Source organism: Semicossyphus pulcher, unplaced genomic scaffold (assembly GCF_022749685.1).
Source record: "Semicossyphus pulcher isolate SPU_LCO1_2020_fin unplaced genomic scaffold, fSemPul1.0.p SCAF_5, whole genome shotgun sequence".
Classification (NCBI taxonomy): Eukaryota; Metazoa; Chordata; class Actinopteri; order Labriformes; family Labridae; genus Semicossyphus; species Semicossyphus pulcher.
In genome coordinates, this window is record NW_027211726.1 from 5663597 (window position 1) to 5676130 (window position 12534).

Genomic DNA, 12534 nt, shown 5'->3' on the forward strand with positions numbered 1-12534 from the left:
GCAATGTTTGAGTTTGGCTTGAACTGCAAAAAATGTTGCCCTTGTTGTCAAACATATCGTCCCACGCTATCAAGGACATTTCCAAACCTCCTCATGAGCACTAAAGGTGACCTGGGACACAGCCAATGATTTGATACATGTTAAGTTGAGTTCCTTTAGTTTCCATATATGCTTTACATGAGACATACTTCCCTTTTAAGGATGAAAAAGTATTTTCTATCTATTTTATGTACAGCATACTGCAATACAATAATGCCTCAGATTGATAATAATGTGGATAACATTTGCAATACAGTAATAATGAAAGTAGTAATAATATGTATGAAAAGTTCTTTTAAAAAAAGATTGATAACAGTACCTGTCAGCCATTTTTATCACACAATCATTATTTCCCCAACAAACACCCAGACAGCAATGAGTCGGGCTGTCGTTGCTCCTCAGGGGATAGTAAACTGTCTTTCTTTGAGTAGTAACAAAAAAATGGGGGGAAAAAAACTCTGTTAGGACTTTTATCTCTGTTCCCTTCACATTCATGCATTCACGTTGCTTTCTCTCTGAGTTTGTTCACACGTTCCTCTGTTGGTATAAAAATACATACATATGATATATAAAAAAAAGTACAATGATGACAAACATAGGCATGAAGTACAAGCTTCATCAAGTGCTTTCTTTAGGACCCCTCCCTCCCTCCCCACCAGCCCCTTCTTTCTCTCGTGTTTCCATCTCGCTCTGCTGCAGATTCCTCACATTTAGTGCATTCTTGAACTCGTCCGCTCTTTTGTTCAATACTTTGGGCTCCAACAATAAGTTCCTCAGCTCCTCGCTCTTTGCGGCCGGTGTAAGTAAAGACATCATGATTTGTGAAATGCACGCTTTGAGATGAGCTCCAGGTTTTAGACTTGTCCCAAAGTACATCCTTTTTCGTTCTGCTGCCCTTCTTCTTTTGAGGTCTTTTTGCAACCTCGAATTCAGCCTTTCACATCCGCGGCACGTTGATGGTGTAACTCAAAAGCCATTCAAAGGTATTTAATAATCCATTCCTCATTTTTCAAATCTATACCTCTGCCTTGACTTCTCTGTTATAATGAAACGCCACAGTCTTTCACAGTTGATTCCTCGTGGTGTTTCTCTCCCTTGTTTTGGCTTGAACTAAAGAGTGGAGAATGTTCAGATTAATGTGATCTGAATATGTTAAAAAAATCCCACCATTCTCTGGATCATTAATGTGCAGAGAAAAGCGTAATTCTTTACATTACAGATATTTTACACCTTCATCCTCTGATGAGGCCCATTGCAAACAATGCAATACAAAACAAGAAGAGACACCAGTGAGCGTCTTTTAGATTCCCAGAGAAGGACTGCTGGTTAGACTGAAGTTTCCTTTGAGATAATCAGGTATGGATTTAATCACCATTGCATTTATAATGATATAAAAGCTAAAACTGATCTCAGATTAGGTTTTTGAAGAATGTGGCTCAAGGCTGAGGAATAAACTATGCATATTTGTGTCCTGGACCAGCATTTCTACTGAGAGTTACTTGGCACAAGTGGGCTCAGAATCAAGAACATCGTTGTGAAATATCTTTGTTATAACATGTAATTCAATGTTGCACTCAGCGTTAAAGCTCCTTAAAAAGAAAGAAAAAACGGGTTTGGGTGAATCTAAGTTTTACTTGTATCTTACCCAATCAACCCCTTTCAAAATAAAGTCATTCAGAGCAACATGATTCCACTGTGTGGATCGTATCTATAAACCGGATGGCTAAATTAAAAGCCATTTTTTCCTTCTGAAGAAGACAGTAACACTGAATGCAGTTAAATTACTTGCTCTTATGGACCTTTATACACTTCAGACATGATTAGTAATCCCTCGAACAGAGTGGGAAAATGCCGCCTATGAGTTCATGTGCTCCACCTGTATGGCCGACGTGGAGACAGTGAGGCAGAGGTCTTTGTGGGTCACTTGAAGGTCCCCCACAGTGACTGGTTTGTACTGGATCTCGCTGGCCGCAACCGTCTTGTACTGGTGCAGGTCAAACGGACATTGAACCACAGCTTCCGTGGGCTGCTGGTGGGGCTGGTAGCTGCCTGGGGGCCCAGGGTTAGGGTTCTGGTTGGTGTTGTTAGGGTTGGTCTGGTTTTGGAGCTGGCCCGCGCGGCCCCCGCCGGCGCCACCTCCTCTCCCTCGCCCGCGACCTCGGCCCCTGCCCCCTCCTCCGCCTGGCGTAAGACCCTGCGCCTGCTGAGCAGCGACTGTTGCTGCCACTGTTAGCGGGTCGGGGTTGTGCTTCCTCATGTGTTTCATTAGATACGTCTCCTGGAGTCAGAGAGAGAAGTAGAAGAGATGGTGGCAGGACCGAAAACAACAGAGGAAAAGAATCTGCTTAAATCAAGGTTCATGATTATAAAAGTCTTGTTTTACTTCCATATCTATTGTTACAAAACTCAAAGTAAATTCAGCTGTTTTGTAGCCTGGCCGTGTCAGATAGACTAAATTATTATTTATAATTTGTTATAAATTATTATTCTAATACAGTAGTATTGAGTAGAACAGTTTTGACAGTCATCTTTCCTGGTAAAACAGCCTGGCACATAAAAATAATTCTATTTAAAGACTTAAACTCGGTAAGTAAGGCATGTACAAGCCACAAAAACAAACTATATATATATTCTCCAAGCCTGTGATTCCTGTCAACTCTCTCCTTATAAACCGTATCATTCATATTAAGAGTCAAGGTGTGCATAGTGTAAATACAAGGCTGATGCGTGACTGACAAGTGTGAGCGCCTACCGATGTGTAGGATCGGTTACAGAGGCCGCAGGAGAACAGCTTGGCATGTTTGACTGTGTGTGTGGACAGGTGCACCTCCAGGCTCGCAGCATCCGTGTAACCACGGTTACAGTTGTGGCACTTGTACGGCTTGTCTTTGTTGTGCTGCCGACGATGAGACTGCGGGAGAAGAAGGTCTTTAGATTAATAATCAAACCCTGAAAAATAAAATCGATATGCCAAAAAGAACATTTAATTTGATCTTGAAAACACTGTCAAGGCAGTTAACTTTATTACGATTATTTTCTTGGCTTTCATGTGACCCAAATGTAAATATTCATGTTTTGGCCAACAAACAGAAAAAAAAAACAGGTAGGCAAGTTCAAGTCTGATTAGAGACATATCACCAGTTCAGTAGCAGGTACGTATGAAACCTGTGAAATAATCTACCTGTAGGTTGGAGAGTTGAGTGAAAGCTTTTTCACAGCCGGGATGGTTACACTTGTACGGTCGGTCACCAGTGTGAATCCTGAAAACACAACATCAGTTTAGTAGAGTCTATCAACTCTCAGAAAAGGCTATTTTCTTGCTGCTAAAAATGAAAAGCCCCAGTAAAGTGTTTTATTACAAGTATTTAGTATGTTTTCTCCCATTTAAAGCAAAGTACTGTACATACAGCAGTGTTATGCTAATTTGAACGTAGTGTCGCTTTCTCATAATATATTTTCTTGATTTTCTTCAAATTCTTTTTGGTACTTGGTTTCATTTAGATTGAAACTGCTAAACTTTTTGTGGTTACTTCTACCCCTTCAAATGTTTGAAACACACTTTGCCCTGTCCTGAGACCATTGTATGATGAGTCAGGAAGCTGTCAAACACAGTAGTGGAATGGTCAAGATAGGCAATTACCATAAAGCAGGTTTTGGCTGGATGTGAGAGACAACTCTGATTACATCATTAAAAAAAGATATTGTGACTAACCTAAAGACTGCAGAAAAGAAGTGGACGTAGCCACCGTGACGCCCCCCCCTGGTTTGTGGAGTACCACTTCAGCATTTTGGCAGTAGCCTTCTTGGTTTTAACAGAGCCAGAAGTGACATTACTCCACCTTCCTGGTTGACAGGTCAGGATAATTATTTCCAAGACAATGAATGAACTGAGAAGTAGGCTCATTGTCTGGTTGACTAACATAAAAAGGATTTGATTTTGCAACCTTTTGTGTTTCCCCCTGCTGGCCACTAGAGAGAATGCAGGTTGAAGGCACTTATGCATCGCCTTCACTTTTGAAACCAGAGACTATGTTCACTTTATATGCTGTATAAACAGTGTACAGTAAAAACTCCTCAATCTCCTCAATCTGGAAGACACATAAAAGTGCAGAAAGACTCAAACAATCACATTGCCATAACTCACCATACACCTGCTCCCATTCATGCACACACATCCGGCCATTCAAACCCACCAGCCCAGCCCAGCCCAGCCCAGTACCGTGTGTGCTGCTGTAGGTGACTGAGCTGCCTGAATGTTTTCTGGCAGTAGGAGCAGGAGTAGGGCTTGGCCCCGGTGTGGATGCGGATGTGCTGGGACAGGTAGCTGGAGTTGGCAAACGACTTGGAGCAGTGGGGACACTTGTGGGGCTTGGCCTCGGTGTGGTTTCTAACACGGGACACCGGGATTGGAGGGGTGAGGAGGTGGAGAGAGAGAAACAGAGAGAGAAACAGCGAGAGATTTTTAAGCTACAGCATGACCAAACTTCACGATGAACTGAAGACCAAATCATGCGTTAAAGTTACCAAGATCTACCATCAAATGCATTGATGGTGGATCATTAAGTTTGACAGTGTGCTCTTTGTGCTGTGTCTGAGTTGTGAAAACACAGAACAAAAACATACAGCAAGCACAGTCACGCTTTTCTCTCTCTCTCTCTCTCTCTTTCTTTCTCTCTCTCTCGCAGACTCTCCATTTGGTGTGCCCTGCTTTGAGTGGACTCTGAGTGTGTCTACGACTGTCTGGCTCTGCTGCAGTCAGATTGTAATGTAAATTCAAGACGAGAGGCAGGCCAGTGGAGCGGATCTTCCTGTTTAAAATTAATGGCCTGAAGCCCACAAAAAAGACCCCAGTGCATGGCAATAAGGGAAAAGAAAACATGAAGAAGGTGGATGACAAGGTCAAACATAAAATTCATGACGACATGAAAGGTAGGCAGGTGCTTTCATCACTTAGTTACATGAAATACAAGTAAAACTAACACCTATAAGTGGTTTTATCGTTTTAAAGTATGATCATGAGGGTGTGTAAAACATGCAGGCAGACTCAGTGCAGTAAAAGAACAGCAAAAGCAAAAGGAGTGTGTTGTTTGAAGGGGGTAATAATTACATACGGTAAGAATGCAAAGTTTGGATGAGTAAAATAACAGTGACTTTCCTGTCATGAACATTTTTACTATTTGATGATCTATGTTATTGTCAGTTTTTCAGTTTAAAGGGGGCGTTTGAACTAGGGATGGGGACGACTATTCGAGTACTTGTTGACGTCATTATTCGAGTAACGTTACACTACTCGCGCACCTGCGCATGCCTTGTTTTCAGCTAAAGTAGTTTAACTCAGTTAGATGCACCATGTCAGCTGTGACCAGGAAAAGAGATGAAAAAAGGCGACGATAACGTGCTGTGCAAGATATGTGGTGTTAAACTTATATCATAGAAATACTAATTCGATGCTTAACCGCGTGTGCTTAAAGCACAAGGAGAAGCCAGCGGAGAAAGACAGTCAGGACGTCTCGCATCACATCATTTGCTAGCCCTGTTAGCACACGTCGTTTTGATGATACCAGAGCGGAGGATATTAGCCTGTTAATAACGAACATGGTGACTGGAGATATGCTCCTATTAAGTGTGGAAGGAGAAGGCTTCCGTGAGCTGATGGTGTTTGTTGAGCCGGACTACAAGCCACCATCACGCCAGACAACAGCTACGAGAGTGGAAAACATACGAGTTACGTGTTAAGCAACACAGAACCGAAGTCCATACTGTCCGCTACCGCTGTGACGTTTGACAGCGGAATGTTACAACAACGGCTATGGCTATTTATTTACATTAATGTGAAAGTGTTAGAAAGTAATGTTCTCTTACGGACATACAGCCTACTATTTCCGCGTGTCCAACGTATGTTTTTTCAATGGTAAAAAAATATATAATTTGCGAGTACTCGATTACTTGTTGGTAAGGTAATTAGATTACTCGAATATTGAGATTACTGGAAATGCCCGTCCCTAGTTTGAACATTACAAGTGGCTCCAATGACAGTGAAAGGTCTCCAGAAGGTGCTTCAAATCAAACAGGGGATTTTTTGAAGGAGTTATATGAAAGCAGAGGTCGATCCAAAGAAAGTAGAACAATCTGATGAGGTGCATGCAGGAAAAAGCCAAGCTTGTGATTGTATCATTCGCAGGAGAAGAGGGTTAACACCAATCACCTACCAAACACTGTAGCATAAATCCACCCAGGCTTTTATATATTCAGTGAGGAATTGAGCTTCTATGTTATTAACAAATTCAAATTTAATGATGAAGCTGACTTCTTGTCCTGATTATTAATCAGTTAACAAAGGGGAACTAATTTCCATTAATAAACCCTTCATAATATCCATTAATAAACCCATGATTTAAAGAAAGTGTTGCACCTTCTCAGGTGATGCTTAGACACTGCAAAAAGAGCTTTACACCGTCAACACTCACATCCCTAAATTCCCCCCCCTTCCTCCCTTCATCAGTCCCCACACATGATCCCACACAAACCACATCCACACATAGGACCTCACACAGCACTCAGCCCAGTACCGTGTGTGCTGCTGTAGGTGACTGAGCTGCCTGAATGTTTTCTGGCAGTAGGTGCAGGAGTAGGGCTTGGCCCCGCTGTGGATGCGGATGTGCTGGGACAGGTAGCTGGAGTTGGCAAACGACTTGGAGCAGTGGGGGCACTTGTGGGGCTTGGCCTCGGTGTGGGACTTGGCGTGGATCTGCATGTCGGACTTACTGAAGAACGTCACTGCACACATCCGACACCTTGGCAAGAGAGAGAGGGAGAGAGAGAAGAAAACCTTTATCTTACAAAAAGCAGTCAAAGAGGGTTACATGTTCTAAATGTCCAATAAAATCTGAAATGCCAAAAACAATAATTTTTTTTCTCGTTTAATTATCTTCGTACTACCTGTAGGATTTGGGGCCTTCTTTGCTGGGATGATCATCTTCATCATTTGATAGGTCATATGGATCAGCAGAGTGATGCTGCAACACAATAACAAACATTAGTTATGGATGAAGTCACACAACAACAAATCCTTTATAAACACCATCAGCAAAAGAAACACGAGAGCCCCTCACCTGTCCACCAGCAGCAAGGTGAGCCAATATTAACGCATCGCTACCTGCAGGAAGGACCCCGCCTACTCCTGTTACTCTTCCCATCAACTGTTTGCTCTTTCTGCCTCGTTTTGACGGCGCCGGCATGACAACTGCAGGAGGTAAAGCAATGTCCTCCTTCTTGTCTGGAAACAAGGTAAAGAACAGGAGGAAAGATAAAGGAGGGAGAGAGAAGGTATGTGTGTGAAGACAAGATCTATTAAAGATGGAAAAATGTGACATTATCAGCCCCTCACATCACCTTTATGATAAAGGGGTGTGTTTCCTGGTCAGCAATACCAAAGCTTGCGCAAGAGTTTGGACATACATGTGTTCTTTTATTGCTTTGATTTAATTTGATCTAGAAATCTGAGAAAAAAGACGTCTATCTACATCCGTATATTACATCATACCAATAATTCATTCTCAGTTTGTGCCATGGTGCCCTTGTGGGTGAAGGGCCCAGTCTGCTCCAACCTGCTGCACTAGCACTGCTGGCCGGCCAGTGTGGAACAGTGTTGATATACTCCCCAAACACGTGCATGTTACAAATGATTATCATACATTTTGACAACAAACAATTTGTAGTTTGCATAACCGTGCTGAAGTGACTGAAGTGACAGTAACCTGTGCCTGTGTTTTACCTGTGTTTGAAGGGTGCAGTGCAGACACTATCATGGTGGTGGCAGTGGGGTGTCCGGTTACAAACGACTGCGTGGAGGCAGTGGGCAGCAGTGTGCCTTGAGGGGTGGTGATCACTAACCCCGCTAAGAGGAAAAGAGAATCTGTCATCTGGGGGTCCAGTCGGTCAAAATGAACATTTTACATGAATTCTCCAACTCTAACAGTTCTGCTTAAAAAAGCTTAAAATATTGGGAACCTGCCAGTGTTGAGTCCATAATAATACTTTGGATTAAAGGGCCGAATCCACAGCACTAACACATGACAGGCATTTCTTTTCTTTTTAATTATCAACAACTTCTATCCTAAAACACTTACAACGCTTACAACCTGCTTATACTGAGCTGCTTGTACAAAGAGACTTTTGTTTGCTACAAAGAAAATTGTTTGGATTAGAGCTATTAGAACTAATTCGAACTATTTATCTAATTAATAATTAATCTACTGATTATTTTGCGCAATTGATTTTTAAGTCTATAAAATGTCAAAACATTGTGAAAATGCTCATCACAATTCCAAATAGGCCAAAGTATCTCTGATGAATTAATTGTTGTTCAACCTGCAGGTGACTAGTTTTTCTGACTCCCATGCACCTGTCTCAAAGTAACAATAACACAAACCTTATAAGACAAGACAGAAAAGGCGAATGGAAAGGAGCATATCCTGGTTCAGGCAGGAAACAGCCGCACACTCACCTGCAGTCATGATTCCCGTAGAGGAAACAGGCACAACGGTGATGTTCTGCGAGGTGTGCGACTGGTGCAGGTGTCCCCCAACCACACTTAAAGGTGCGCTGCCATTGTTGCCACCACCGCCTCCTCCTCCTGCGGCGCCCCCACCTCCTTCCTGTTTAGTGACCACGCGCAACCCGGCCCCGGGGTCCAGTGAGCTGGGGATGGCAAGCACGGCCGTGGGGTAGTGGGGGGAGGAGGTGGAAGACGCCGAGGAGTGAGGGAAGGAGGCCATATTTGTCTTCTCAGGACCCAGCTGCTCCTTCGCCTTGTTCAGGAACATGGCGTTCTCGATCTGGAAAGGGATGAGTGGAGGGGCAGGTTGACAGCAGGAGGAAGAAAAAGAGGAAGGGTGAAGAAATAAAGGATGCAGGATGGGTGACATTGGGAAATTTTAAGAGGACAGCAGGGAACAGATGGAAGGCAGTGAGAGATGAGGAAAATTGAATAAAGTTGAGGGAAAGGAGTGGCATCATGATAAACAACAGGGGTTGGTGTTTGACGGATGAGGAAGGAAGGTGTGGCGAATTAGAGAACAAAGGAGGATAACGAGAAAAGAGGTTGGTGAAACAGGAGTGATTTAAGTTAGCAGATGGAGAGAGTGAGGGGTAGGAGTCGACAATGGGTTAGATCCACGTAGGAAGAAGAAAGGAGGAGGAGAATGGGAGAGAGCAGAGAACGGATGCATGGTGAGATGCAATAAGTAAACAAAAAAGGAAGAGAGGGGTTGAAGAGATGAGAGAGGAGATGGACAGGAGTGATCATGTGATCCAGTTAAACCTCACCGAGTCAGGAATTCATATTCAAACATCGTCAATGTGAGCTTCAACCAAGTTCACAAACTAAGTAAACATTTTTTGTGGTGTTATCAACAACATATTCTGGGTCCTATCATGTGAAATGTAATGTTTAAAGTACTTCCAGGAAGTGACAATGATCATTGCGTCTGGTTAACTTTTGCACATACCACTACACCATGTGTATTTCAAGACAATTCCAACAATAAGGTTGTCTCTACCTGTCCTTGTACAGTGGGGACGGGAGACCAAAAGTATGATGAGTTGAAATGGGAATCGTCCATTATTTCTGTAATTACAAAGCAACACACTTAGAAAACACCTGTCCTCCTCCTCTTCACTGTGCTCTTCTTTTATGACATTCATGTGAAACGAGACCGCGCAGGGCTGCATTTCAATCATCTTAGTTTGTTTCCTTTCCAAGAATTCCCTCCTCCATTAGCCGACGCGCTAAACAAGTCGAGTTTCAGGATCAGTGTGGAGCGAACACTGGCCAGCAGCAGCAGAATTCACTATGCAAGCAAACATAGTTTTGAGTGATCCCATTCCAAAACTGCTACATGCATGTTTAACATGTGACTGGTTGAAGGGAAATGCTTTTAGGTTTATGCTGTTAGGGTTGTTTAATTATGTTTGATCAGATTTACAGAAGAAGGAATCATTCCTCGGTGCGGTGGATATAAAAAAAACATCTTTAGGACAGAAGACACAAGAGTTGAGAAAACACTCATCTTTGAGGCTTTTGATAAGATTTATTAACAGCCTATGAACTACCTCACTAGTCCCTAACACTGTGCTTTAAACAATAAATTACACAAATCAGCAACATGTAAACGAGTGTAGTTTGTTCAAGCAACCCCATGCTGTGTCAAAATGTTTTAAGTTTTAATTTCCTAAAACAGAAACACATAAACCCAAACCAGATATCTGTGTTTGAAATAACGTCCTTTCTAAAAGTGCATATGATTTGTTGAACATTCACTGATTTAAAGACAATCGTCTATTTTATGATCAAACTTCTGATCATGTTGACACATTGTCAACATGTTTTCAGTAGCACAAAAAAAGGAAGTTCCATAGTTTCATTGTTCTATTTCAGTATGCAGTTTTATGCACTTTATTTCCCAAGAAAGTTTGGAGGTAGGATTCTCTGTATGCATGTGGAAGCTCTAAATGCCATGCATTAAAAATTGCTCAAATAAAAAGAAAAGCATGAAAGTTATAACATATTAATAAAACTAACTACTGGCATTTAACATGCGGATACATGTAAAGCTTTTAGATGGAGTGTAGGCCTTTAAAAAAAACTTCAACATAACCAAGTCATGCAGTAAATAAACTCTCAAACGGAGGTAACTGCATATTTTACCCAAAACATTGACAACGCATAACTCAAAGCATGTTATGCGTTGTTTTTCATGAGCCACCTCTCCCCCCGCAAAAGCACAACCTATAAATAAATTATATAATAAGAGCAAAGAGCGAATTAATGAATTTCCAAAAGGTTGTTACTATCTTACAACTTCGGGGCCATTAAAAGTGTAATACAAGTCAACGTTTCACTGCCCTGAGAGCCATTTTTGACGAGGGGCACAAGCTGGCTCTGAACTGTGGCACTGCTAGCATTGAGCTGATGTTAGCAGTAATTGAAGAAATCTTTATAATACAATTTTGGCAGATATCAGTTAAAGAAGGAAGTCCCTTCAAAGCACTGCAAGTGTCACACTGCACATTAGCAGCTGTCAGTCGCTTAATGGGCTATCTGGGTTGTAAACAAACATGGCTAGCGTTAGCTGGTTCACGCAACAAGGGGAGCTAGCTCACTTGCCTCCATTAATTTTCTCCTTTTGTTCGCTGGCTTGCTCTAGCTACAAGGAGGCCTATATTTTCATATGCTTAACTAGCTAGTAGCTTAGTAAACATAAACATAATTGCTGCCTACGCCTCCATTCCTCACTCCCTGCTCATCTCGCTGAGAGAAAATAAAAAAAGAGAAAAAAAAGTCTCGAATAAAAAAAAAAAACAGACAGAAAAAAACGTCGACGCCGCCGCCTCTGTAGGAGACGCAGCTTCATGCAGACTTCCGGCGGTTGGGACGACAGTGCTCTCAGACACACTGAAAATATCAGATAATTTACAACCAACTAATAAATCCTGTGTTAGTTACCGGTCAAATCGATCCCCCGTCAACCCCCCCGGAGCTTCCTCGGGTCGGGACAGTTGGGAAACTTTGTCCAAATCCGCCCCTAAAACCCCTCAGATGTGCCTTTTTTTCTTCGTTTTTTTCCTTTTTTTTCCCCCTTCCAGCTCTCCACGGCTGAGTCAAGTCAGATAAACAATAACACCGTAGCGTTTCCGGTCACATCTTTCAAAATAAAGCTTGATTTATAGCCAATGCGGTTCAATGAAGAAAGTAGTAAAAGTAGTAAATTTGAACAATGATAGGTCCACATATATCACGTAAATTATTTTAATGTGATTATACAAAATACTACAATTAACAGAATTTAACACGATATTCGATAGCAAAACCTAAACATTTTGTAAAAACATTGGGACAGGGAATAAAAACAGGGAATATAATTTTTTTAATATTGAACTATAGGCCCCAGATGCTATTAATGTTATAACAAATATATTTATGGACATTTATGGACCGTATTTAACATACAAGTTGTAGGATCATCCTATTACTCTGACGTGAATTTATTTAAAACAAGTAAAAAAGAAAAGAAAGTAGAAAAGTAAAATGCTCAGGCAGAAGCCGGCTCCCATCGTTCACTTGAAAGAGCCGGCTCGGAGAGCGTTTCTAATGTAATGCGCCGGTTCCACTGGGTGATGTGAATTTTTGTTATACACACATATTAATGCCCGTTTCTTCTCAGGTGGTTGGTCTTAATTTTGAACACAAAAATGATCTTACTTCCTGTTCTAGTTCGGTTATTTCTACTTAACTTGACACAGCTGCGGAGCTTCGTACAGTACCTTCCGGTGAGTTTGTTATCCCCGTCAGTGTGTGGGGTTTGAGTGCAGCAATTTTTATGCAAATAGAACATTTGTCATGGCTTTAGCATTAGTGTGAGAAAAGAGAGTAGTGGTAAAATAGTTGCTTGTTTGAATCTCTTGGCAAAAAATAAATATTGGCCCTTCCTAGCT

General features: G+C 41.9%; 1 protein-coding gene across 1 annotated transcript; it reads right to left on the reverse strand.

Annotated features, from left to right (window-relative positions):
• Positions 1-677: 677 nt before the first annotated feature.
• Positions 678-11694, reverse strand: znf384a (zinc finger protein 384 a). Its single transcript, XM_069681623.1, has 11 exons — positions 11546-11694; positions 9600-9667; positions 8546-8876; positions 7814-7936; positions 7152-7315; positions 6979-7055; positions 6609-6833; positions 4259-4426; positions 3221-3299; positions 2792-2950; positions 678-2317 (listed from the first exon to the last, which is right to left on the reverse strand). The coding sequence occupies exons 2-11, from the start codon at positions 9660-9662 to the stop codon at positions 1895-1897; spliced, it is 1812 nt and encodes a 603-aa protein (XP_069537724.1). The 5' UTR covers positions 9663-9667; positions 11546-11694; the 3' UTR covers positions 678-1894.
• Positions 11695-12534: the final 840 nt, after the last annotated feature.

Coding starts and splice junctions, on each gene's coding strand:
- znf384a (XM_069681623.1), bottom strand. CDS start 9,662: ATGGACGATTCCCATTTCAACTCATCATACTTTTGGTCTCCCGTCCCC. Junction 8,877..9,599: donor TCCCCACTGTACAAGGACAG/GTAGAGACAACC, acceptor ATCCCTTTCCAG/ATCGAGAACGCCATGTTCCT. Junction 3,300..4,258: donor CACCTACAGCAGCACACACG/GTACTGGGCTGG, acceptor TTGTGTTTTCAG/GATTCACACTGGTGACCGAC.